General features: G+C 42.7%; 1 protein-coding gene and 1 non-coding gene across 2 annotated transcripts in view; both read right to left on the bottom strand.

Moving 5' to 3' along the window:
• Positions 1–27,913, bottom strand: part of ASAP1 (ArfGAP with SH3 domain, ankyrin repeat and PH domain 1) — a 301,291-nt gene that overhangs the window by 122,202 nt on the left and 151,176 nt on the right. The window contains exon 3 of the mRNA XM_012936073.2: positions 13,340–13,485. Within this exon, the coding sequence (XP_012791527.2) occupies positions 13,340–13,485 (146 nt within the window). The remainder of the gene's footprint in view (positions 1–13,339; positions 13,486–27,913) is intronic.
• Positions 17,780–17,977, bottom strand: LOC129402669 (U2 spliceosomal RNA). Its single transcript, XR_008628770.1, has one exon. It is a non-coding gene; the product is annotated as a U2 spliceosomal RNA (small nuclear RNA).

Genomic DNA, 27,913 nt, shown 5'->3' with positions numbered 1-27,913 from the left:
TCCGCCCCTTTCAGAGAGCCCAGCAAGCTACTGAGAATATCCCGCCTTCACGGCAGAGCCTGGCAAGCTACCCGTGGCGTATTCGATATGCCAAAAATAATAACAAATCTCACAATGGGGACGTTACTGGTGCCCGCTCAAACAAATCGATGAACAATGAGATGACAGTGCTACAGTGATACAGTATTTATTATAGATGTTTCTACTTCAAGTATTTAAACACAGAAATATACCATCAATACAGGTACGTACTAATCCAGCACCCTAGCCAACAAATGCTATGGAATATACATTTCTAGGAAAACTATAGAAAGCACCATATTTTCTGATGACCTGCCCCTGGCAGGAGAGAGCCAGATACGCTGAGCCAGGAAGGTGCTGGCCCACGGCTGCAGACTCCATGCTCAGAGCTCTCCCGAGGCACGTATAAGTGAAACCTGAAGCCCGGCGGGATCCTCTCCCTACACATCTTCCCAGGCTCTGAGCTCAACTCAGAGGGTTGGGCTGGGCGCTTGTACCTGCCCAAGACTCTAGTCCAGAGTGGCTGTTCCTGTGGAAAGGGTGAGGAGGACCAAAGGCAATGCTTTACCAAAGATTCCGCCCTCAGTGAGAAACAGAGCATTTCATCTGAAGCAGACAGACCTGAGATGACACACCTCACAAGGGGTCGCCCCCTGGGAGGGAAAAGGGAAAACCACAGAGGAGTAGACGAGGACAAGGAGCGAGCGTGAGGCTGACTTGGGCAGGATGCTGAGCCAAGGACAGTATCAGCACCGGTTTTAACTGGGTACCTTCAGATTTGGAACTGGAAAAGAAGACCCAGAGGTTTCTGGGACCAAGATTACTCAGAGAGAAGGCAATTAACTCTCTCAAAGCAGTGGGTCGAAGGGATAGAACAGTGTCTGCCTTGCATGCGGCCGGCCCAGGTTTGATCCCCGGCATCCCATATGGTCCTCAGAGCACTGTAAGTAGTGATCCCTGAGCTCAGAGCCCAAGCAGGTGGGGTCCCCCCAAACAAAGCCCAGTGTTGCGTACTGCCTAGGAGTACTGTTACACCTAGGCTGTTGTTTCACTTGCTGTTTACAGTGACACTTTAAAAACGAAATTCACGAATCATGAAATCCCGTTGATCGTCGATTTCTCGAGCGGTCTCAGTAACTTCTCCATTCGTCCTAGCCCTGAGATTTTAGAAGCCTCTCTCCACTTGGCCTTCCCAAGGATGCCGCATTGGGGGCTCTATCAGGGTCAGGGGAATGAGACCCAGCTTGTTACTGGCTTTAGCATATGAATACACCATGGGAAGCTTGCAAGGCTGTCCCACGTGGGCAGGGAACTCTCAGTAGCTTGCTAGTTTCTCCCAGAGGGAGAAGTAGGTTGTAAGATATCGATTCTGGGAGCTTGATTATTTTAAGTCTCTGGATGTTGGCCGTTGATAGAATTACGCACACCTGGGTTCCTCAGCCGGTACCTTCATGCGTGAGGCCTGTTTGAACTTGTGGAGAGAGGCCTTGAGCATGGCTGTGGCTAGGTTCCGGTTGTCTTCGGCCGCCGGGAGCTCTGCTCGGGGTGGGGAGGGAAGCTGGAGCCCATCCCCTCCGAGGGGCCCCAGGGAAGACAGCCAGGCGTGCAGGCAAGAGACTCTCTGCAGTCTGAAAGTAGTGAGTGGTTGCAAGGTCAACCTAAAGTCAACATGCAGCAAACTATAAAAATGGAATAAAGATTTTTTTTTTTTGGTGGGGGAAAGAATGAGGAGTTATTTTGATACCGTGATGGTACTTGGACCTTGGCGGTGCCTCTGGGACCCTCACACCCATCCAGACCAGAGAGGTGACATTCTATTCCTGAAATTTCATACGACTCTAAAAAGGGTCATTCAATTTTTAAAAAATGTACTTTATATTATGCCCAAAAAAGGGGCGCACCATTCCTCTAGGAGGCAGTCTAACAAACTGTCTCATAAAGCCTCTAAAATGGGCCACCAGAATTTGTGGCTGATGTGAAGCATCAATGAGGCCAAGGGCTTAATCCACAAAAGAGAAAAGTGTAATGCTAACCAAATGCTTAAATTTGGTCCACCTTATCTGCTGTGTCACTCAAGTGGGGCCAGGAATACAGCTGACATCAATGAACAGACAACAGGAAAGTTGTACCAAAGAGTTGGAGCGATAGTACAGCAGGTAGGGCATTTGGCCTTGCCCGTGCTTGTGCCCGATCTGGATTCAATCCCTGGCATCCTGTATGGTCCCCAAAATATCACTAGGAATAATTCCTAAGTTCAGAGCCAAGAGTAACCACCCCCCAAAAAAAAAGAAAAATGGAGAAGAAAGTTGTGCCAAGTCTTCACATGATTATCTTCCACCTCTGTCCCTGAGGTCAACGCTGCTGTGATGGAGGTGCAACCACTGGCCTGCGCCTCAGCATTAGTGCTGCTGTGTGGAGCAGACTCTTCCAGGGACCGGGGCATGAGCAAGGAAGCAGTCTTTACCATGTTAAGTGACAGCGGCAAGGCAGCCTATCCTTGCTTATTACACGTATAGCAGTGGTTACAGCCAAAGAACACGCTGCCCGTTCTCGTGACTTAATACGAACCATGGAAAGAATGAAACTACCTGCCTGACAGTGCTGAGAATGAGACTAGCTCTCTCTGTTAAGATTAAGAGCTAAGGATAAGCCGATGTTCGGGACGTCTTAAAGCACTGAGGCACCAGTCTGGGACTTTCTCCTCCACACTGAGTCCTCTCAGGACTGAAGAAATTCTTCCTGGCAGCACGGTGAGATCAGTTTCTTTGACTGATCCTTTCTCCCTTCCTCTCAAAGCAGCACAGGTCTAAAACATGTCTTTCATAGCATCAAAATATTCTTCTGTGAGTCTGTTTCAAGTGGAATAACACATGATCAACACATACCTACACAAATTTTCAATGGTTTACTCACCTCATTCAAAATTCACAAGATGAAAACTCAATCCTATTTAAGATGTGTTATTTGAACTTTCTATTTGAAACACTTTAATGTAAATCCTCAGGAAGAAAAAAGAAGCCAAAAGAAAGGGAGATCATTTTAAAATGTAGCCGGGAAATATCACAATTTTTATAAATTGCATCTATCGAAGACAAGGCACAGCTGGGATGAATGAAGGCAAAATTCAAATCCTTTACAATCAGTCATATAGTAAAATAAGAACTAGCCTGTTAAAGTGATTTGAAATTTTATTTGGAGGGGGAGTGATGGGGGAGGAAGAGGAGGAAGAGGAGGAAGAGGAGGAAGAGGAGGAAGAGGAGGAGGAGGAGGAGGAAAAGGAGGAGGAGGAGGAAGAGGAGGAGGAGGAGGAGGAGGAAGAGGAGGAAAAGGAGGAGGAGGAGGAGGAATCTTCAAAATAGTTGTATAACACAAGGTTGTTTTAACTCATTGGGTTACTCTGATCTGATCTAACCTCAACTCCTCTGGTAGTAAGCTGTAAGCTCTGACTTGAGTTTGTAGATTCTCGGGGGGATTGCTCAGAAACCTTATTATCACTTCACATTTTTGCTGCAGAAAGAAGCTGTGTTTAGTTATGAGGATCTGCTTGAGAAGTCATTGAGGCCTGTTATATAATACATGGCATAAGTACCTTATTGCCTTTTTGATATATGTAAAATTCTGAATTTTGAAACTTTTTTCCTTTTAGGCCACACCTGGTGATGCTCAAGGCTTATACCTGGCGCAGCACCCAGGGCTCACTCCTGGTGGGGCTCAGGGGGCCATATGAGGTGTCAAGGATTGAAGCACACCAACTACTTGTGAGGCAAGTCCCCTACCCCCTGTATTGTCTCTCAGGACTCAATTTGAAACACTTAACCCAAAATTTTAGATGAGATGGTACAGATTTACCTATACACACATACGTACACACAACTTTTGTTTGTAATTTACCAGTGTCTGAGTACAAATGCACAAAACTGTTTCAAAGAATACATTAACATTGATAGAACTGTGAAACGCTCTGTATTTTCTTATTTTAAAATGTCCCGTATTTTAGTTCTCCCTTCTTTTTGCTGTTGGCCTTGCAGTCTCTGGGGGGGCACAGGACTCGGGTGCTCACACACATGCTGCAATACAGCTAAGACTGGGCTTGCAGGGCCATTGCTCTGCCACCGAGTCTCTTCCCCAGGCCACACGACAGTTTTATAGCACACGTGTCCCGTTTCTGACGCAAGGGGAGAATCCACTCACCTCCCCACTCACAGGGATAGCTCTTATTTTATGACAGGGCCGACAGTACTAATTGGCAATGAGACAAGTCAGGACATGTCCTCACAGAGATGTGTGGCAGATCAGATGCTAACATTTCCCCAATTACGGGTGACAATTAGGCAAAGAGGTTTTTACATGTATTATGGGCATCTATGAACTGCTGAGCATACTTATGGCTTTCCACAGGTCTTTCAAAGATCTTGAGGAATAAATTACTTGCTCTAAATCCAGTTCCAGACTACACCATTTTCAGTTAGTCTCATTTTGGGGGAAAGAAGAAAAATTAGGGGAAAAAAAAAACAACAAAAAAACCCCAAACCAAAGCAAACCAAAACACCCTGCCTATCAGACGTTGCAAACAGGAAATGCTATACAGTTGGAGAAATTTTTGTTTTGCTGCCATAGCTCTGAAGCAATCACTCTAATAATTAGCTATAAAGGAGACTCAGGGTCTCACTCTAGCTGTAAGAGATGTCCAAAGGTCCACGGAAGGGAGGGAGCCGGGGGCAGACGCCTGGTTGGATGAGAATCATTCTGGGCATCTCCAGCGGTTCCAAAAGAGATCTTACAGACATTTTCTAGAACTAGTTACATCAGAGATTTGGGGAGGATGGTTTAAATGGCTTTCCTCTGTCCACTGAAAATTTATTTCAATCCTCCTTCCTGGTATTGGCCTGTGGTTTGGCAATCAAATAGATGCAACTCCTGGCTAACTCCTTCATCTCTGCCAGTACCACAGGGAAAGGATGGTCGGACCCTAGAAATCAGTGTTAAAGCAGACTTGACTGTTTTCTTTCTTTCTTTCCTTACTAAGGATGGCTGAGGGTCGGGGAAGAGGGTGGGAGTGAGAGATGGAGGGGGAGAGACATAGGGAAGGAGGGGGGGGGAGAAGCCGAAGGGAGGGGAGAAGAGGGAGAGGGAGACAGAGGAAGAGGAGAGACTGATTCAACAGCATCCCAATTTTGGTAACTGATATTTAACTGAGTAACAGAAAAATACTAGAATATTACAAACTAATACCCACGGTGTATTCGATATGCCAAGAATAGTAACAACAAAAGACTAGAGCACTGAAAACAATTCAAACTAAGATCTTGCTTTAGTTCCTTCTTCTTTATACAAAAGCTGCATTGTAAATCAAAGTCCTACACACTGATACATCATCTACAAAAACACAAAGTAGAGAAGGCATAGAAGAACCCATTAATTCAGAAAAAATAAGTAATTTATATCTAGAGCTGGCTTTCGATGAAGAAGGCATCTTTAACTAGAGGGAGCATGAATTCAGAAAGACCAATAGGTAAAGTAGCATTTCTCATTTAAAAAAATGTTACTCTCAATAAACTAACTACTGCACAATACCATGTGCTCTGAATTGACACTGTGATATGTACTTCTTATAAATGTACTTAAAACCTCCCCATAAAGGTACTAAGAATAACCAACAAAATAGATCATGCTCTCTCTCTGATTTCTCACCACTAGGAGGCAGCATTCCCCACAGTCAAACATAACAACTAGATTCACTTCTGAGGGAAACACAGTTAATTGCCTCCCCCAAAGGGAAACACTACCCATGCAAAGGCCTTTACTTAGAGGGAGAAATTAGAAAGGAAGTCGGGTTTAGGAAATCTAAAAAGTGTAAAGAGAGTGGGATTCCAGATCTGAAGTGTGAAAGACTATCAAAAATAAGAATCTGATATTTGAATTTATAGTAAATGCAATTTTTAATATAACAATACTTATATTAAAGTCTCTTGCCCCTGCGCCTGGCTGTCTTTACCAGGGACCCTCGGAGGTGGTGGGTTGAGTTTTCCCTTCCCACCCCGAGCAGAGCCCCCGAGGCCGAGGACCTCCAGAACCCAGCCACAGCCATGCTCAAGGCCCCTCTCCACACATTCGGATGAGCCTCATGCATAAAGGTACTGGCAGAGGAACCCAGGTGTGTGGGACCTGGGGCTGAGATTTCCAAGCCTGCTCAAATCAGGACGGGGCCTCTTCCACTCAGATCACCCATTTTCCAGTAGCTAGGCGGTCACACGCAGAAACTGACCCCGGTGCCGTGTAATCCCATCAATGGCCAACATCCAGAGACTATAAAACCAAGCTCCTAGAAGCGCTTATTGGCCACGTGACATCTTATAGCCTAATTCTCCCCTTTGGAGAACCTGGCAAGCTACCGAGAGTTTCCTGTCCGCATGGGAGAGACTGGCAAGCTCCCCATGGCATATTCATATGCCATAACCAGTAACAATGATGGGTCTCATTCCCCTAACCCTGAAAGAGCCTCCATGGGCACCGATGGGTAGGATGAGTAAAGAGGTTTCTAAAATCTCAGGGCTAGGATGAATGGAGACGGTACTGAGACTGCTTGAGAAAATTGAAGATCAATGGGATGATGATGATGATGATGAACAATACTTAAACAGACTTCCATTTTGTAACAGTTTATACTCCCCCCCCCTAGTGATTCCAGGGGTCAAACTAGGGGCTTCGCACGTTCAAGGCAGGCACTCGACCGCTAAGCCAATATCCCCACATGACAGCAAAATCTTTCATTTTGAAGACACCATAGTCACAAAAAGTTGCAAATATAGTATGAGGTCCCTTTTGTATAACCAACCAGTTGCTCCTGAGAGTATGACTTTCCAGGAACAGATAAAGAAGTAGTTCACAGCTTTTGAATTTCACCATTTTTTTGCACGCACCCACTGTTTTTGTATGTCTTTGTGTATCATTCTGCAATAGTTTGCCACATGTACGAATTAGCACAACCATCTCTACAAATAAGACAGCAAACACTTCCATTAACACAGAGGAACTCCCTTTGAGCTATGCCTTCATAATCCACTCTTAACCCTGGTAACAATAGACACATTGTCCATCTCTGTAATTCTGAATAGCTTAGACCTTAAGTAGAAAAACACAAATGGGTGGTGATCTTACTAAGAATTACCGTTAAGGGTGGAGGCTAATGAGCACTTTGGTGATGGTGAGGTAACATAATTATACATTAACACTATTGTAAACATGTTACCTCAACTAACAGTATGAACATTTAAAAAAAATTAGGGCCAACAAGATAGTAGAATGGGTGAGCCGCTGGCCGTGTAAGAGGCAGACGTGAGTTTGATGCCCAACACCCAATACAGTCCCCCGAGCTCACTAGGAACGATCCCTGAATGCAGAGCCAGGAGTAAGCCCTGAGCAGAGCCAGGCATGCTCCCCCAAACTGAAATTTTGATTTAAAAATGATTTACAGGGGCCGGAGCGATAGCACAGCGGGTAGGGCGTTTGCCTTGCACGCGGCCGACCCGGGTTCGATCCCCGGCATCCCATATGGTCCCCCAAGCACCGCCAGGAGTAATTCCTGAGTGCAAAGCCAGGAGTAACCCCTGAGCATCGCTGGGTGTGACCCAAAAAGAAAAAAAAATGATTTACAATATCACTGCTTTGTAGGCACCATGATTCACAATATGGCTAATGATATGTTTTCATACATAATGTTCCAATACCAAACCAAGGTATGTCCATTTCCCTTCACCCGGGTTTCAAGTCCCCCTGTCACCTTTCTGCCCACTATGAAATTACTCTGTGATTGAATTTCTTGTTTTTAAGTTGTCAAGACCATTGAGTGGTAGAAATAACACAAAAGTAGAAGACACAGATGCTTTTGTATATATTTAAGGTAGTGCCCAGGACAAGCAAGTCCCCTGTCTTAATGCAGCCCTGGCCCCAGAGTGCCCATCTAAGGATTTCTTGCACTTATATGCACTCGGAACAGAGGGTGATGGGGCTGAGGTGGAGACAAGGGCTGAGCTGTCAAGAGAGAGGAAGGCATATGTTCTCCTTGGAAAGTCCCAGGCTCTGAGCTTCTGGAAAGCACTTACACTCTAATGTCAACATTAAACGAAATCTAATAAATACACCAAGTTGCTTAGAACTTATGATTCTGTTTCGGGGAAGGGGAAGGAGGGGAAACCCTGCAAATGAGAATATGAAAAAGATAATCCACCCAAATAATTTTATTTTGGGGTAGGAGGAGTATTAGAGAGAGACTATATGTTTTTCTTTGTTTTCTAGAATTTCCCTGCTAGAAATGTGTGTGTGTGTGTGTGTGTGTGTGTGTGTGTGTAACAAGCAAACAAGAAAGTTTTTATTGAAACTTATGTAGAAAGATTTGAGGAAAGAGAAAGGAAGATGTAAACATTTTAGAGAGAACACAGGCTTCTCCAGAGTGGGAAAAAAGCCAGGAAAGAAACAGAGGCAAGTGAGATACTTTGTTCAAGGGAGATAATAGTTTTGAAGAACAAACTAGAATGTGTTCTTTTTAGAGCCAGAAAAAAAAATATGCAATGTCCTCTGAAGTGACTATTAATACCATGATCATATTAATACAAAGGCAGTCCGTTAATATAGTAATAATCCACTGTGTGACTTGAGAATTTTGCAGTTTACAATGGTTCGAAGGGGTGCTAGGACTTGAGCCATATACAAGCAGTAGGGTTGGAAGGAGAACACGTCCTCATTCTCCCCGGGAGGAGACTCATGTTGTATGCTGCGGCAGGGGCAGGGTCCTTGTAAGCTGGATCAAGTGCTTCTTTCCAGGTATGGGCTGTAGCCCCTCAAGGTCAAAACTGTTTTGACAATAACTAAGGGGCTGATGTGATTTTTCCACTGCTCTGACATCTGCCTTGACAGCTGTAACTGCTGGTGTCTCAGGGCGAGTCAAGGGATTCATATAAAGTATCCCCAAGGCATATTAAAATGTCTATGATTTGAGATAAAAACATGATTATTAAAAAAGGAAAACAAAAACCCTCCAAAAAGCCATCTGATGATTTTTTTAGTTGCAAGCTGAATGAGCTGGATTTGCTTGTTAGATTTCTAGCAGAAGAACTTTTTTACTTTTCCCTTGAAAGAATGACTGATGCTCTGTGGTTCTGAGACTTGGGCGTTTTACAGATTTTTTTTTTTTTTCTAGAACAAAAATCTGTCACTGCAAGGTAGACAGATGAAAGTATCAGCTGCACATTATAATACTGGAGAGCTTGCAGAAAAAAATATTAACGTTTGGAAAACTTGGATCTTTCAGGCATACTCAATTGGGTGTGGTTCCCCCTGCCTCCACCAAAAACAATAAAATGTGTTTTGCTAACCCTTCCTTTGACAGCTTCTGAATCCTTAAGTCATCCTTCCATATTCATACGGTTACAAATTTTATCATTTTGGGGGAGGTAGGGGTGAAGTGGGCACTTCTTGTGATGCTCAGGGACTATTCCTGGCTCTGCACTCAGGAATTACTTCTCACAAGGCTCAGGGTGACATATGGGGTGCTGGGGATCTAATCCTGGTTGGACTCATGTAAGGCAAGTGCCCTACCCACTGTACGATTGCTCTAGTCTTATCAGACTGCGACAAATTTTAATACCACTTCCCAAGTTTTGGTGTAGTGAAGAACAGCAATATTATTTCAAAAGGTTCTTAAAGCAATGCCCTCTCTTCCTAATATGTAGGCCTGGTTTGAAGTTACATAAGTTTTTTGGTTCGTTTTTGGGTCACTCCTGGCGGTGCATGGGGTCTGTATGGGGTGCTGGTGATTGAACTCAGGTTGGCCATGTACAAAGCAAACACCTTACCCGCTGCACTCTTTTTCCAGCCTCAGAGACTGACTTTTTATTCAGCAGAATAGTGTTCCCTTAATAAAGACCTGCGTACAAATGATTCTTCTTCTTGCTTCCTTGGACTGGAGAGATAGCACAGCAGGTAGGATGTTTGACTTGTACACGCCCGACCCAGGTTCAATTCCTCCATCCCTCTCGGAGAGCATGGCAAGCTATCGAGAGTATCCCGCCTGCACGGCAGAGCCTGGCAATCTACCCATGGCGTATTCGATATGCCAAAAACAGTAACAACAAGTCTCACAATGAAGATGTTACTGGTACCCGTTCAAGCAAATTGATGAACAATGGGACGACAGTGCTACTGCAGTGCTATTTGCTTCCTCATTAAGAACATCACCCCTTTCTTTAGTGAGGAATACTTAATGTTTTTTTTTTTTTCCTAAATAAATTTCCTTAAACTGTTTCCCAGCAATTTCTTTTAGAATTTCTCTCAGGCTTCACTTATGAGGAACAGATATGGGAGAAAGGTCTGCAACCTGGGCTATGTTGAGGGAAAGACCAAGCACCAGTTCCAGCTCGATCACCAGAGCTTACGGGGGCAGAGGCAGCAGAGAGCAGGAATGGTGAAGACAAAGCACTCGGGGCCAGAATGTCTGGGTTTCCAGTCTTACCAGGTGACCGACAATATGCCAGAACATATTCAATCCTAATCTGGACCAAGGGTAAAACGAAAAGTATGAAGTTGTCAGCTGACAATCCAGAGAGCACTGTACGGCGGTGAGTAAATGCAAGATGCCTGAGCGGCCACTCACCAGTGTGGAGGATGGACACATCCACACAGAGGGAGGGACGGACGGGGCAGGCCAGGGTAGAAATGAATTCCAGGAAATGTAGAAGTGATGACTCTTGACTTAAGTCTCCTGGAAACTAAAGGTTAGCAACATATCCCTACGAAAACGCCTACCTCAGGGAAATCAGAACTTCCTCCCTGAGCAAGTCTTTCACCAGTGATGACCAAAGTGAATTGTTAGAGACTAGTTTCACTTCCTCACCTCCCACCACGCCACCCTTTGAGCCGGGCCAGCAGCAGAAAGGCAGGCGACATCAGAGGGAGAAGTAAGAGGCCCTTCCTGAATGAAGAGATTTAAATAATCGAAGAAATATCACGTATCTGTCACATAACCCCAAAGTGCAAGAACACTTAAGAGTTCAAAGCTTTTTTTTTTTCTTTTTAAAATCAATTTAGTCAAAGATACTGTGATTTATGGAGTTATTCCTACTTGAGTTACAGGCACACCATGGAAGCTACTAACAGTGGTTCTGGGACATTTTTGGAACAAGGTCTATTTTTCTCAAGCATGGAAAACTAGATATATGTACATTCTTTTACATTTATTTGTTCATTTTTAAGATTAGTTGTGACTGTATAAGACAAACCCAATGGCATAAAATGACTCAATAAACTTAAAACTAAACTGTCAGGAAGATGGATACATAGACACATATGGCTACCTACTGTGAGAAAAATAACAAGAAAACTCTGGCTGGCCAAAGAGTCAAGTTAACATACTATAGGAAGGTAATTCTCATGTTTACAAGTGAGCATATCCATAAGCCAGTCATGAACAAACACTAGTATGAAGTAGATCTGTGGCACCAAGGCTCTCCTGTAAGCCCAGATGAACAGTGAATAAATGAAACAGGGCCTAGACCTTGTAAGTTTGACTGGGAATCCCTAGAGGTGAGGAGAGCATGACAGTGAGACTGGGGTAAGAGAAGAAGAGAGAAATAGTTTCTTCTTTTCCAGGAAGCCTCTGAGGAATGAAGAATACCATTATTAAAAAAGAAAGAAAAACGAGCAAATAAAAAACAATAAAACAATATGAACAAAAAAGAAAGAAAAAATTCAAAATGAAATAAAATGAAAACCTAAAAAAGCCTCTGTGGTTCCACTGCATAATTATTGTTAAGAGATTTTATGAGGGTTTTTGTTTTGTTTTGTTTGCTAAAAAGTGATGTGTCTCAAGTATGCAGTGACACATGTCCTTTGGCACTTGGTCACTTTTTGACCTCTTCATATCCCTCTGTTGGAAAGAAGGGGAAAGAAACTTGATGGCATCAACTCATATGAAGTGCATCACCATGCTACACGGAGGAGCCTTTCTCAGGGAGAGCACAATGCTGGGGGGTGAGGGGCAGCGATGGTACCAGATGGCCCAGTTATCTCTGCCAGGAAAACATCTGTAACCCAATGATATCTCAGTTTCCCAGGCTGAGTGTCACTAGGTCCCATCTCTACGGTCCCAAATATTAATTTTATTAATTTTTATTATTTATTTTTAATTAAATCACAGTGAGATACACTGTGTTGTTCATGAGATAAAGTTGATCATGATTGGGTTTCTGTCGTCATCATCATGATGATCATGATCATCATCATCCCATTGATCGTCGATTTTCTTCAGCAGTCTCAGTAACATCTCCATTTGTCCTAGCCCTGAGATTTTAGAAGCCCCTCTTTATTCGTCCTTCCCAACAATGCCGCACTGGAGGCTCTTTTAGGGTCACGGGAATGAGATCCATCATTGTTACTGGTTTTGGCATATGAACACGCCATGGGGAGTTTGCCAGGCTCTCCCACGAGGGCAGGAAACTATTGGTAGCTTACCAGGTTGAGTTTCCCTCCCTGCCCCAAGCAGAGCCCCAGCAGCCAAAGACCTCTGGAACCCAGCCACAGCCATGCTCAAGGCCCCTCTCAACACGTTCGGATGAGCCTCAGGCATGAAGGACCCCGGCAGAGGGTTTCTGTTATATAATGTTCAAATACATGTTCCTTTATCAGTGTACATTTCCCACCACCAATATCCCAGTCTCCCTTCCGTCCATCTTCTCTCTCCGTCTCTATAGCAGGGACTTTTCCTCCTTCCATCCCTCTGTCTCTTTCTCTACTTTCCCCCACCCTTTTGGGTCCCAAATATTTTGAGATTCTTCCTGTCCTCTGCTTTTAAACACCACAGATTTCCTAAAACTCAAAAATTTTTCTTGGTGAAAGATTAATTTGGGGACTCGAGGGAGGTTAAGTAAATTAGGGGTTAAATTGCTTGGTCATCTTAAACTGATTGAAATACAACTTGAATATTCCAATTTTATACATTGATAGGAATGATCACCACTCCTTCAAATAATTAAAAAACACAAACATTATCTAACACAAGAATAGATAAAGAATATGGAAAATAATTCAGGTTATCAAGACTCTCTTAATTTTTGGAGTAGGTACAAATACAGTTGGACTAGGTATAAATTCTATGCATTTTACAATGGCATTTTCTTTAAACTGAGTCTTTAACTATGACTAAATCACTTTTTGGCTTATTTTCCATGCCAAGGACAGAGTTTAGGAGATGATTATATCATTGTTCCTTTATGACAATATTTTGGTTAGGTTATGATTTTGAAAAATGATGCATAAAATGACTTACCAGATTTTTCAGCAGTGTGGACAATTCCTTTGTAAGGGTTGAAAACTTGACAAAAGCGGTGCCAAGATCTGGGTTATCTCGACTTAAAAAATTACTCCCAAACTTATCAAGAACTTGTGCATAGTTTTCTTCATTTTGTACATGATCTAAAAATGGAACAAAAAGAATCTTTTATTATTTCAGTTATTCTGAACATTGATTGATGACTAGATGTTTCAAAAGGAAAGCCAAACAGAAACTAAGTAACTATTAATTGATCTTGTCCAGAGGTGGTGAGCAGGACACCGAATATTCTCACCCTATCATGTTCCTGCCTTTTGTCTATCTCAGCTCACAAATTTCAATTTTTCAAACTCCCAATAGGCTGATGGATTAAATGAACATTACATAAACAAGAAATAAACAAATCATGATTTTCAGGAAAAATTTTCTTAGCAAATCAATCCTGGCATACCAAACAAAAATCCAAGTTCTTTAATTTCTGTCTTTCCAAAAACAATCTTAATTCTTTTTTGGTCTATGCCCCAAATCTGAGGGCATAAATATGTAAATTTTTTCCCATTCATATAACATCCTAGTGCAACATGCACAGGTATAGATTAAACGGATCTAGACTTAAAGCTTGGTTTTAGCATCTAAGCTAGCTAATTAACATGTTAAACTTCCATTTCTACTATTCTAGTTGACACATAAGCGGTATCACTAAAAGGTTTGTGAATAAATGTTGACACATGAGAGGTCTCACTAAAAAGTTTGTGAATAAATATGCTCTTCTCTGAGCTGAGATGGTCTGATCTAGAAAATGATGCTAATATCTACCAGGCAAAACTGTGAAGATAAGCTGATACAGAGTAACAAGATTTTATCAGTGGAGCAAATATTCCATAAATAGTAACTGGGTCTCACACCCATGCAACACTGTTTACTTGAATTGTAGCATGTAATACTCCTGCCTGTCTTCTTAGCTAATAATGGTTTCTCTCCATCTTCCTGGCTAGAACCTTATTTCCCAGACCTCATCATGTTGGAAATTGCTGATCTCAGACTCTGACCATTACTAATCTCTGGCCTTTACTCCCTAATGATTTCAACTAGTTTTCTATCTTTAACTTCTATCAGCTGACAATTCCCAAACTGTTATCAGCAGCCCTGAAGCCACCCCAAAATATAGTCTTAAGTATCAACTCCCTACACAGTATCTCCACACTTGGATGTTTAATACCTATGAAGCTACCTTACATGCTAAAATCAAACCCTGATGGTCAACCTCCAAGCCCACTTTCCCCTGTAGTATCCTGACTCAGTTACAAGACAAATATCTTTTTATAAATGGTCAGGCTGGAATCCATCAAGTCACCCTTGGTTTTTTTTCCTTTCTTCCACCCAATACGCAATCCATGTGCAAATCCTGTTCTCTCCATCTTTACGGCATATCCCATATCTAACAACTTCTGCCATTTCCATAGCTATCAACTATGGTATCCAACACCACCTCTTGTGTGATGACTGCAAAGATTTCCTACAATAGTCTCTGTTGCAGTTCTCGCTCCTCTACAGTCTATTATCAACAAAGTACTCAGGGTAACCCTGCTAAATCCTGCACCAGAACGTGCGACTCATTATGAATAGGAAGGTTCCTAACCCTTGCAGACTGGCGGAAAGGAGTACTATACATCCCCACATTCTTGAAGAGGAAAGGCACTGAGAAAGAAAATATGAAAGAGGGCACTAGTGCCATTTGCACATAGAAGTACTTTAGAGGTCTCTAGTCAACTCTTTACCCCCTTTACCTCTGTAATGAAATACAGGGAAGGATGATTTGTAAGGAGGTGTAAACCAGATGCAAACCATTTTCTTAAGAAATAAATGAAGGAATATCAAGCTCACCTTTAAAAGGCTTACTCCCTGCAACCTCTTCTTCCTAAAGCATCCCTTTAGCTGCAAGAGTCCTCCCTTGCCCGTGATTCTTTTATCCTTCTGCAATATTTCCCAACACGTCCTATCATTACAGATCTCTTGGAGTCATAAGACCAGCAGAGACAGGGATTACCTCTGGCTGACCTTGTGTCCTGTCCCAACAAATACCACTGTTTTTCCCAACAAGTAGGGTGTTAGAAACCGGAGGCTCAGTAAATTATTTGTTAACTCAGATTTCTGTTTCAGGAGTAAAAACATTCCCTCTTAATCTTGTAGGCTGTTAAATAATTGGGACAAATCTTAAAATAATTTGACTCTCAAGCATACCCTTAAGTAACGGCAATGACACTAAAACAACAGGACATACGCGTGGACTGGGAAACGTCCCAGGAAGGAAGAGGTCTAAAAACAACCAAGGGAAACAAGTGCCCCTGCAGTCCAGTGAAGGAAAAAGAGGTCCAGAACCTCTGGACCAACATTATGTTAAAAATTCATGATGCCAGGGCTGGTGAGATAGCACAGCAGGGAGGGCATTTGCCTTGCACACGGCCGACCTGGGTTGGATTCCCAGCATCCCATAGGTCCCCGAGCACCGCCAGGAGTAATTCCTGAGTGCATGAGCCAGGAGTAACCCTCGTGCATCTCCAGATGTGACCCAAAAGCCAAAAAAGAAAAAAAAATTCATGATGCCTACAGTGGATGTCAGCATTTCAGGATGAGATATTAAAGAAGATAAATGCAGTTCTGGTTACTGCCTAAGTTCACTCTGAGAAACAGCACGGAAAAACACAAAAGACCAACCCCCTCAACTAGACAGGATGCACATGTTTGATCTCTCGTACTCTGGAGCTGTGCCTGCCATCACCTGTCTGAGCCAGAATCTCGTCTCACCCCTGAGAATTCACCTCCCCTGACATCCTTTCTGCTGTGCATAGCCAGGGAAAAAAAGGAATGCAGTTAATGGCTTATTTCAGCCACATTTCAGAGAAGTGTCTTCCTGGTAAGCAAATACTCAGGTCTTTTGTTTCCTGAAATTACAAAATACTTCTAATGGAGGGTATCAAACCCTCCTATAAACAGAATACCTAGGTGTCCTACTTCTAAGAAAGGAAATAGTACAGAATCCTTTTCCTCTCCCATACTCTAATCCCTCTACCCAAATCTCTTTCCGCTCTTCTTAGGCTTTCTAAATTTGGAATGTTTTGGAGAGGAGACTCATCCAAAACTCAGATGAACTTGGCTAAGGCAGAGATGGGTCACAGAAGGAAACACTGGCATTGGACGAGACACTTCTGACCCAACTGCTTTTTATTTATTTATTATTCATTTATTTATTAATGAATCATCATGAGATAAAGTTAGACTTACAAACTTTTGTGCTGATATTTTAGTCATACAACGATCGAGCACCCATCCTTCCAACAGTGCCCATTCACCACCACCAATATTCCCGTATCTCTCCCATCACCCACCCCAGCTCCCGCCCCGGCCTCTGTGGCAGGGCATTCCCTTTTCCTCTCTCTCTCCTTTTGAGTGTTGTGGTTTGCAATACAGCCATTAAGTGGCCATCATGTTCTGTCTATAGTCTATTTTCAGCACATACCTCCCATCCCAGCTAGCCATAGCACAGTGGGCAGGGCGTTTGCTTGCACGTGGCCAACCCAGATTAGATTCCTCTGCCCCTCTCCGAGATTCCGGCAAGCTACCGAGAATATCCTGCCTGCACAGCAGAGCCTGGCAAGCTACCCATGGCGTATTCCATATGCCAAAAAGAGTAACAAGTCTCACAATGGAGATGTTCCCGTTGCTCATCAATTTGCTCATGGAGCAACGGGATGACAGTGATACAGTGATACAGTGATCTCCCATCCTGAGCGGGCCCTCCAAGCATCCTTTACTTGGTGGTCCCTTCTGTATCTCAGCTGCCTTTCCTCCCAGCATGTGAGGCCAGCTTCCAAGCCATGAAGCAATCCTCCTGGTGCTTATCTCTACTCTCCTTGGGCGTTAGTCTCCTATTCTGTTACTTTATATTCCACAAATGAGCGCACCAACTGCCTTTTTAATGTATCTTATTCAACCCTCATTAGAATTCTGCCATGGAAATAAAATGTGAAGTAAGGGAGGTAGAGGTAGAGTGGACATGTAAATTTAGGCTTCATTAAGTATGGGTCTAGTTCACTTCACTAATTCTAGAACTAAATGATGATACAGTCTCAGGACATAACTATGCCTCTGTTTATACGTACATATGAAATTTCTCTTCATTAGAAACACTTTAAAAGTTATGGGGCCAGAGAGACAATACAATGTCTAAGGTGCCTGCCTTGCACGTGGTGGGTCCTGGTTTAATCCCCAGCACCACATACCCTGAAGGATCCCTGAGCACAGAGCCAGGATTAAGTCCTGTGCATTGCGCTAGCACCTAGCCCAATCCCACACCCCCAGACAGATACACAACAGCTTGTGAACCTAAGAAAGATTGTAATCTGTTTTGCTGTTGCTGTTCCTTTGAAATTTTCCAGAGGGGAGTTCACGACACAGGAAGTACTGCAATACCAGGTCACTGTGTACCGTGGCCCGAGCAAGCTCCTAGTCCACCCCCTGCTCCAAAATTCCATTTAATCTGTTGTCCTTGAGCAGAGGGGGCAGAAGGGGTATCTTATATTAAAGTGAAAAGAATAGATACTACAATTGATCTTAGCCAAAAGGCTGAGAAGTAATGCTTACAATCCTTCTGAGGGTGCAAGTGATGGGAACGTAAGGTGAAGGTACTTGGAACAGTGCCTGGCATGTGACACACCCTTAAAAAAAAGGACCTCTAGTTCTGTGATGAGTTATAATACAGAAAAATATATTTAACATCAAATAGATCTGGGACATATGTCTCAAATTTCTAGTTTTTTTTTAACATACTGCACCAAAAAAAAAAATATCTAACATTGGCAATTCAATTTAGAAAGATTATATAATCACACACATCCTCTGTATAAAATTCAGGGTTTCCTAAACAGGGTCTCAGCAGGCACAGACAAGGTGAGGAGGAGATAAGACTGGTGGGAGAGAGCAAGCAGCACAGCAGGGAGGAGCACGGTACAGGGAATAGTGAGCAACCCCAATGGAATGCAAATTCAAGGGTTAGAGGAAGGGGAAACAGGGATATGATGTAGGGAGCAGTTTCAAGCGAGTTCCACTTAATGAGGAACTGAAGAGATGGAAAATGGCCCAGATGAAGAAAGACATTTTAGGAAGCAGAATAAAGCTGTTTCCAGAGTTTTACTAAATCCAAGTGCTAGATGTCATCAGGATTTAGTTACATGACAAGGAGGATGATATCTATATTTTCTTCCTTGGCTTTTTAAGTACCCATTTGGTGGCTAAGACAAAACATGGGTCTGGAAAGTTAGTACAGGGGTTAAGTCACTTGCCTAGATTCAAATATTGGGTACAATATATGACCCCCCCACCCGTAACACTAGGAGTGATCCCTTAGCACCACACGTGTGGCTTAAAACCAGAAATGAGAATAACAAAGGAAACTCCAGCTAAGAAACAGCATACTGCAAAGGTACCACAAAGTATCCGAGAGTCCAGGAGCTAGGGTATGCTTGAGTGGGCAGAGATAGAGATGAACATGGACACTACAGAGATCACAGGCGAGTCCTTGGTCCCTCTAACAGTCATCATCTTCAATTTAGAACCTGGAAGATTGGGGTTTTAAAATCACTACCCTCCATTCCTATTCATCATCTGATTGGGGTTTAGATCTTTTTGCCACACTTACCATGCGCCCCTAAAAACAACCTGTTGATTTTCCAGTTAACATGTTATTGGGGCATGAGGGCTGGATTTAGAGCCAAAACATTAAAAAAACAAATCAGTCATCCTGTTGCTCATCGATTTGCTTGAGCAGGCACCAGTAACATCTCCACTGTGAGTCCGGTTGTTACTGTTTTTGGCATACCGAATATGACACGGGTAGCTTGCCAGGCTCTCCAAGAGGGGCGGAGGAATAGAACCTGGGTTGGCCACGTGGAAGGCAAACGCCGTATCTGCTGTGCTATTGTTCCAGCCCCCCACTGATATATATATATATATTCACTCTTTATGTATAAATACTTGACTGTGAGAAAGCTACTTCACTTCCTTGAGCCTCAGTTTCATGATGTTACAATCACATCTGTAACAACTGCCTGCTGTTCAGAGTACAGGCCCCCATGACATCCTTGGGAGGCAGAAAGTCCCAGACACTTTGAATTCCTCTAATTTTTCAAGGTCATTTTGAATTTGAATATGTTCTAACAACGTTCTAGTCAAGACTCTGCAAGAATCTTCCTCAGCCCCCAGGGACTGGAAACTCAGCCTATAGACTCCCACTTTTGCAGTTCTGACGAACCCACTCACAAACAGAGCACCTAGAAAGGAGGCCTGCAGAGTTCCCGAGAGCTACTACTCAACATTTCAGGGGCACTTGAACGAACATCAGTCCATTCTCGAAGGAGCAGAAATATTCTCTCTGCTGGCTTCATCACCAAGGCTTCCCAACTGCCAGATAAAATGCACATCTCAATTTGGCTTGTTGAAGACTCTCCAGGGAATTTCAATGGTTTGAAATCTGGCCCTTAAGAAAAGCTAGAAGTTCCTTCAATTCCTCCTTTTCCTACTTCAGCCTCCCACACATGCCTACCCATCATTCAGTGGGGTCAAGTCTTATTACTAATAGGTGCTGTTAAAGAATGAGGCCCACATTTCACTACCAATTCATAAACTTATTCAAACACCCACGCTGGGATACAAGGACTATTCACTCTTGTCCTGGATCTTGAGATGCGTGACTACACTCTGTAGAGTGTTCTCCAGACTGCGTTAGGTTGCCTATTCATGTATACTCTAAATATAAGGCACGTATGTCCAATCAACACTAATTCAATCAATTATTTATCTAATATTGTGGCATGTACATTATAAGCATGTATTATGTACTAACATGTTATTGATATCAAATTAATTGCACTAAGCTCAATTTCAGGAGATCCAAAACTCCCCTAAAATTGATGGGATATTTCTACCTTGCAAGTTTCCTTTTAAAAAAAAAGGTTTAGGAGAAAGTATATTGTTGATAAACTGTAAAGGGATCTCTTTAGACCAGAATGCTCACAATGACAGCAGAATCTACAGCTTTTTTTGTCCCTATGCAGAACCATGGGGGTTTGAATGATGAGACTGGTGAAAGCGACACAGGAGACCTAAAAGGCAAAGTCAGTTCATTCCAGTACCAATTTCTGGCAAAAGAAATCAGCATTTCTTTGACTCTCAGGGTATGTCTAGTACTACTTATATTTAAACACAAAAAGACAAACAAAAGACCCCCAACAACAAAAAGAAAGCCCTCAAAATAAAACTCCATCTCATTCTCATTTCCTCCTCCTCATCTCATAAATAGGCAGGGCAGGAATCCTTGTCTGTTTTATCACTGTCACTGTATCACTGTCATCCTGTTGTTCATCAATGTGCTCGAGTGGGAACAAGTAATGTCTCCATTGTCAGACTTGTTGTTACTGTTTTTGGCATATCGAATACAACACAGGGAGCTTTCCAGGCTTTGTTGTGCAGGCGGGATACTCTCGGTAGCTTGCCGGGCTCTCCGAGAGGGACTGAGGAATCGAACCCAGGTCGGCTGCCTGCAAGGCAAACGCCATACCTGCTGTGCTATGGTTTTATAGATAATAAAACTCTGGTCCTGAGAAATGAAGGAGTTTGCTAAGAAACACTAGCCAAGCACAAGCAGATGTCATATCTCAGTGCTCCTGCCTTGGGAATCCACTGCTCTTTAAACAGGATCCTCTAGGCCTTACTGTGCCGATAACATAGTCCCTAAACACAGCAACAGTACAAGTTTCTCTAGTTTAGAACTCTTAGGAAGATATCACACCTTTTGTAAGGTCCAATAAGAGAACTAGAGTCACAGAGTTAAACTGCCTTAAGTGAAAATAACTGTGATTCAGAACATCTATGATCAAAAGGGGAAAAAAAATCTTGATTATGGAGGCACTAGGATTTACAATGCTGTTAATTATACTTTTCATGCACACATCATTTCATCGTCTTTCCCCCCATCACCAGAGGGACCACTTGCCTCCACCAGTGTCCCAAGGACACTCCCCAGCCACCTCCGATGCCATGAAAGCTCAGTTCTATAGGCCAAATCTCCAGTTATGATAACTTTGGTCATTAGCTGTTCCCTTACTATAGTTCATTAGATCCCACATGAGAGAGATTGCTTAAAAAAATTATTGTGGGGGAGATAACACCTACATACAAAGAGATGAATAAAATTAAACTCCTAAATTCCACAAAACTGTAAGTCAATGGTAAGTTGGAAATTCTGTTTTAAAAACAGTATCATTCTTTTCTGTAGGCATATAAATTTAATAATTATAGTATGAATAATTCTTGGCTGCATTTTAAAAATTCTATGAAATAAGTAAACCTACACATGTACATTTTATAAATTTTGTAAAATGTATAAAATTTATAAAACTTAATAAAAGGAGAGGAAAATAAGCAAATTTAAAAAACAATTTGAACAGGCCTATGAAAGTATAAAAGTGCTTTATTATTACAAGAACATTCATTTTAAGTTAGAATACACTGTATTATAAGTAATGCCTAAGAAACTGCATATATAAGTAATATATATTGAAAATATTTATGGATGTAAAAAAAGGAAATGTCCATTGATTATTGAAAAAGTATAAAGTTCCGGGGTTGGAGCAATAGCACAGTGGGTAGGGCGTTTGCCTTGCACGCAGCCAACCCGGGTTCGATTCCCAGCATCCCATATGGTCCCCTGAGCACTGTCAGGAGTGATTCTTGAGTGCAGAGCCAGGAATAACCCCTGTGCATCACCGGGTGTGACCCAAAAAGAAAAAAAAAAGAAAGAAAAAGTATAGAGTCCCTTAGCAAGCTAGAAAAAAATAGAAGCACCATGAGTGAATGCCACACTCATGAGAAGTCTGACTTATCTTTTAAAGACACGCCTTTAACACTACTTGAAAAACTTGTTTCAAGGCTATGATCTCCTTAAGCGGTCTGCATTGTCTCTTCAAATCTGAGTGATAATCTAGCTGGACAGAGTATACTTATTTAGGGTGTGCATTTCACTGAGTTTTCAACAACTATATTTGACCATTCTCTTCTAGATCATAAGGTCTCATTTTATAGATCTGCTGTAATCTTACAGGATTGCCTCCGTGCACAAGTTTCTTTCTTTGATCTAGTTGCTTTCTATGTTGTATTTGTTTTTGGTGTTTGTCCTTTTGATTACAAAGTGACTTGAAGTTTTTCTACCTGGATCTATTTTCTCTGGGACCCTTCGGGCCTCTTAGATTTTGGAGCCTACATTTATTAACTCTGCGGAATTCTTATTCAAACTGATCCCATACTTCTCTTCTGGTATGCTGTCTCTTTTCTGACCTTTCCCCATCACTTGTTTGGACGTTTCCTGCATCTTATCTTGGAGCTCCTTGGTTTTTTCCTCAACTGCTCTTACTTTGCTGCTCAGACTTCTTACTAAGGTTTTAAAAAAGCACCTACCATATCCTTTATTTTTGTCACTTATGATCTCAGTTTTCTCATTTCTGTTCTCATACTTTTTTGGTGCTTTCTGACTAACTCTGCCATTGTTTCTTTGAGCTCATTAAAATCCTCAATATGGTGTCACTAAACTCATTCTCTGAGAGTTTTAGGAGCTGTTTGGTACTCTAGAAACAGCCTCAAACCTCAAGAATAGGTAAGTGTATAAAGGAATTGTGGCAAACACACACAATGAAAAACTGTTGGGTTATAAAGAAAAGACGAAACCCTGGAGTTAGCTGTAGCTTGGGCAGAACCGGGGAGTATTCCACTGAGCAAAAGGAGCCAAGGAGAAGATACGTGAAATGACCATGTTCATAGAGGAGTATAATAATGCACAGCAAGAAAATAAAATATGGAACGATAAACTACAGAAATTAGAATGGGCCCATAGAACCAAGTTCACTAAGCAGGGGGAGGTAGGTGAGGGACCGAAAGAGGGTGGTGGAGGGACAATTACATGCCGGTGGTGAATGTGGCACAGCAATAGTGCACGCCTGAAACAGTGTTATTAACTGTGTTGTAAATCATCATGCCAAAATAAAAATAGAAAAATATATCTGAGGTATGAAAGATCTGAGCGTATCCTTCTGTTGTCTGCAAATACAAATGAAAAACTGGCTGGGCAAAGTCATCCCGCCAAGCCCATTTTGCCATATGGTGTTATTAGTGAAAACATTTCAGAATCACTGGATTCCGTACCCAAATAGCATCAGAAAAATCAATGAACGGTTATAATTCTGGCTAAAGAGCTGGATACTTCCTCCAGAGCTAAAAATAGAGCAATTTGAAATTCATGACTAGGGCCTGACATGTACAGTGGCTAAGGCACTTGCATTAGACGTGGGCCAATCTGGGTTTAATCCCTGCACTGCATATGGTTTTTTTCAAGCCCTTCTAGGAGTGATCCTTGAGCACAGAGCCAGGAGTAAGCCCTAAGCATTGCTGGGTGTGGTTCCAAAACAAAGCAACATCCATGTTCACATCCAAACCACAAGTGGAATTTCACATACGCATGACATTCTGGAGGCTTTCACAAGACACAGAGTCTTAAGGTATTTTTTTGGGGGGAGGCTTTTTGGGTCACACCTGGTGATGCACAGGGTTTACTCCTGGCTTTGCACTGAGGAATTATTCCTGGCAGTGCTCGGGGGACCATATGGGATGCTGGGTATCGAACCCGGGCTGGCCGCGTGCAAGGCAAATGCCCTACCCGCTGTACAATCGCTCCAGCCCCAAGGTGGTCTTTCATGTGAACTGATAGATTTCCTTCACGTGTCATGTTCCTGGTGATCCGACATGCATGCGGCCAAAAGGTAGGATTTCAGCAACTCTGGAGAGAACACCATATGTAGAAATAAAACCAAAGACCCTGGCATTCTTCCAGACTCGGTGGTATAATTTAAGTGAAACATCTTTATATAGGGAAAAAAAAAACCCAATCCAGATGGTGAGACATAAACCATCCTAGAGTATAGTCAAAATATAATTTGGAATAGAATGGATTAAGATATGGGCTGGCCAAAGAATCTCGACTAAAATGATGAAGGAAGAGAAAGGGCATTTAAAGATAACTATGGAGTCATTACCCTCCGGGTTTTTCATAAAAAAAAAAAAAACAGGAGAGGATTAACGAAGGAATACTGAAAGCCATGAAAGATGGTGTCATACATCTATGCCTTTAATTGATGAAGTTTAAGGAAGTAAACTGAGAGCTGGAGAACATAGAGGGACGAGAGACAATATACAGAGTACGAGGGCTCCCCATTCTACTTAATGAGCTGTGAGGCAGAAGCCAGAGCTAGTGACAGTCAATTCTTCCTGAGGACTCCTTGAGTTTCTCTTTGCTAGTGGTGACCCTCGTGGTAGTGGTGTGTGTAAGTAACAGAGGGATCCTACAAGAATATCAATACTTTGAGAAAACAGCATACCAACATGAATTACAGTTCAAGAGTACTTTATAGTCCATTCAAGGACTTTCAAGTATTCCTTTGGTTCTAGTGTTCATTTTCAATACACGCAGACTTTGGAACCTAACCTCAAAGTGTTTGTAAGGTCATTCACTTTACAATGAACCACATGTTCAAGAGTGCAGAAATTACTGTTTATTCTATTACCTACTCACCTGCCTGACAATACATAGTTTTGACTCAATAAATAAAACATCACTTTTCTACATTCAAGTACTTGCAAACCACCAATCTGAGCTGAAAGTACATAATTAAGTCACGTTATATTCATGGTGATTCGTGATTCGTGATATTTTATTTATATCAACTGAATATATAAATTTTATTTACATAAATTGAATTGACCTAAAATAGTCATCTTCCTAATTCAAGAGAATCCTATCAATGCCTTATATGTTTATGTTCAAGAAAACATTACTTATATATCATTTTTATAAATAAAGGTCCTATTAGAACAAACAATGGACAAAATATACAAAAGCAATCATTTGATTCTACTGGTAAGTAAAGAAAAAGAAATAAGCAGGAACAGGAGGGGAGACTGGCCTTTCATCACAAAGGGATGACACGGTAGGGAGGGGACCTGGGCATCCAGAAAAGCCAACATACCATCGAAGGGGAAGAAGCGTGAAATTCTGGCCATCCCCGCCTCTTCCTGCCTTACTATGAGGCAGCCAGATGGCCCACGTGCAAAATCCTCCAGAGGCCAATCCAACGCCATCTGCCCCAGATGGCTCCCATGTGCCCCATGGGTATGAATCCACTCCCCTGTGGAGGGATATCCCAGTAGACATCTGGTGGTAGGAATGTGCCCACCCGCATGCACCGGGACATCTTGCCACCTGACCAAGCCCCTCCCCCATATGTACCCAGGCACCTTCATCCCACCTCCAGCTGTGTCTTTTCCTTGCAGGAGGAAAACCCCCCTGAAGAGCTTGAAGCCTGTGCAGCCTCTTGGATCACATGCCTCGGGTGGCAGTGCCGGCAACTTAGAGGCCCTCCTACAACTTCTGAGCCACTAGGTCTCCTATCCCCCTGGACTGAGTTTTAAAAAAAATGTTGGGGAGGGGTAGGGGCCAGAGCGCTAAGTCTTGAACAGAGGTCTAAGTCTTGCTTTTTGGGTCATACCCTGCGATGTGCAGGGGTTACTTCTGGCTTTTCACTCAGGAATTACTCCTGGTGGTGTTCAGGGGACCATTGGGATGCTGGGAATTGAACCCGGGTCGGCCGTGTGCAAGGCAAACGCCCTCCCCGCTGTGCTATCGCTCCAGCCCCGGACGTCTAAGTCTTGAACAAAATGTTTTCCTTTTGTTATTATTCAGTTATTGTTCTAATGGAATCACTGTGAGATACACAATTCCAAGGTTGTTCATGATTTGGGGGACAGGAAACCCACAGGCCTGGGAAGGCTGCTGCCCTCCGCCCCACTTTCCACCACAGGTGCAGCTTGGGTTTCTTCTGCATGAATACACTTCTCCTCTTCCCGCTCCTGACCTCCCAGCCCACCTGAAAGCCCATTATTTAACTGGCTGCTTTCCTGAGGGTAGACGTGAGCCCATGCCAGACAAGGAGAGAACGCGGCAGAGCAGCATTTCACTGAGCTAACAGAGTGAAAGAGAACAGAGTTGGCTTCTGCTTTAGCAACTGGCAACTGAAAAGGAAATCGTGGAAATGGAGATGTCAAAGAAAAAGGAGTGCTCAACTCTCTCTCTATACTCCCAGAAACCCTTGGCTGATTCTGAACTGCAGATGCAGAAACATCCAAAGAGATGAACAAATCCGGCAATTTCTAATGCTCAAGAAAAAAACTGAAATTATAGCGTCACAAATTTAGCAAGGAATCATCAGAAGTTTAGACTGAAACTCCAGAAGGATTATGCCTGAGAAGTGTTAAGTATGATGTCGAAGGGCTATGATATAGAACTATGAGCAAAACTAAAATAACCCCTAAGAATGCCTCTTACAACACAAAGGGATCATGAAATTTAACAGTGAATTAGCATAAAGCGAATTGACTTTTTATAGGAAGGTAAAGAATCTAGAGTTTTGACAAGATATGTCTCCATAAAAACAAACTGTTAGCCTAGTTACCCCCAAAGTTGGCAGTATGTACCACCTCTTTCCCTAAACAAAGATGGGGGTAAGGGAGATGAAAGCTTTGGATACAGGATGATTTCTGTTTGTCTGCTTCAGATAGATTTCCAGAGAGGGTGTTGATCAATTTTTCTTTTCTGAAGAGGGAATGGTAGGTCAAAGAAGACCAGTAACCTCTGTACTACACACACACACACACACACACACACACACACGCAAAAAAAAAAAAATGTTGAAACTCAAGAGAAAAAACGGTCAGGAGAATCCAGAGAACCAGATGATGAACTGAATATACAGCTTCAAAATATATAAATATGTTTAAGATTCTAAAGGAAAAGACAGGCAATTTTGGTAAAGCAATGGAGAACTTTAGGGAAGACAGATTTTTTTTCCTTTTAAAAAAGGACCACTATGGGGAACCAGAAAGACAGTTTAAGGGTCAAAAAAATCTGCATAAGCATGTGGCTCACCCCATTCGAGCCCTGGCACTCCAGGGCCACCCCCCCCCCCGGCATCACACATCACCCAGGGCAGTGATGGAGACTCTGGGGCACTGCTGGGGTACCTGGTAATCTCCGGCACTGCGGGGCACCTGTAGTACCACATCCTAGAGCCACTGCACTGAACTGCAGGCCTGCCGAGTCTAGAACCCACAGGAGGGGCTCTGGGCCCTCCACCTGCAAAAGACTATTATGGAAAAGCAAAACCCAAAGAATACAGTATCTAAATTAAAAAAAAAATCAGGAGACTAACAGAATGGATACTGCAGAACCAATGAGTAGCAAAGGAGAAATTATCCAAACTGGAACATAAAGAATACTAAAAACTGAAAAAAAAATTAATGAGTCTGGAGCAGTATCAAGCAGCCCAACAGAAAAGTAACTATAGTTACAGAAAGAACAGCAATATCAGAAGGTTCTCGGGGCCACAGAGACAGTGATTTGGCTTCGGCCCTTGTCTT

This window comes from Sorex araneus, chromosome 2 (assembly GCF_027595985.1).
Source record: "Sorex araneus isolate mSorAra2 chromosome 2, mSorAra2.pri, whole genome shotgun sequence".
Taxonomy (NCBI): domain Eukaryota; kingdom Metazoa; phylum Chordata; class Mammalia; order Eulipotyphla; family Soricidae; genus Sorex; species Sorex araneus.
The sequence above is the reverse complement of the archived record's forward strand: the minus strand, read 5'-3'. Positions and strand labels throughout refer to the sequence as shown.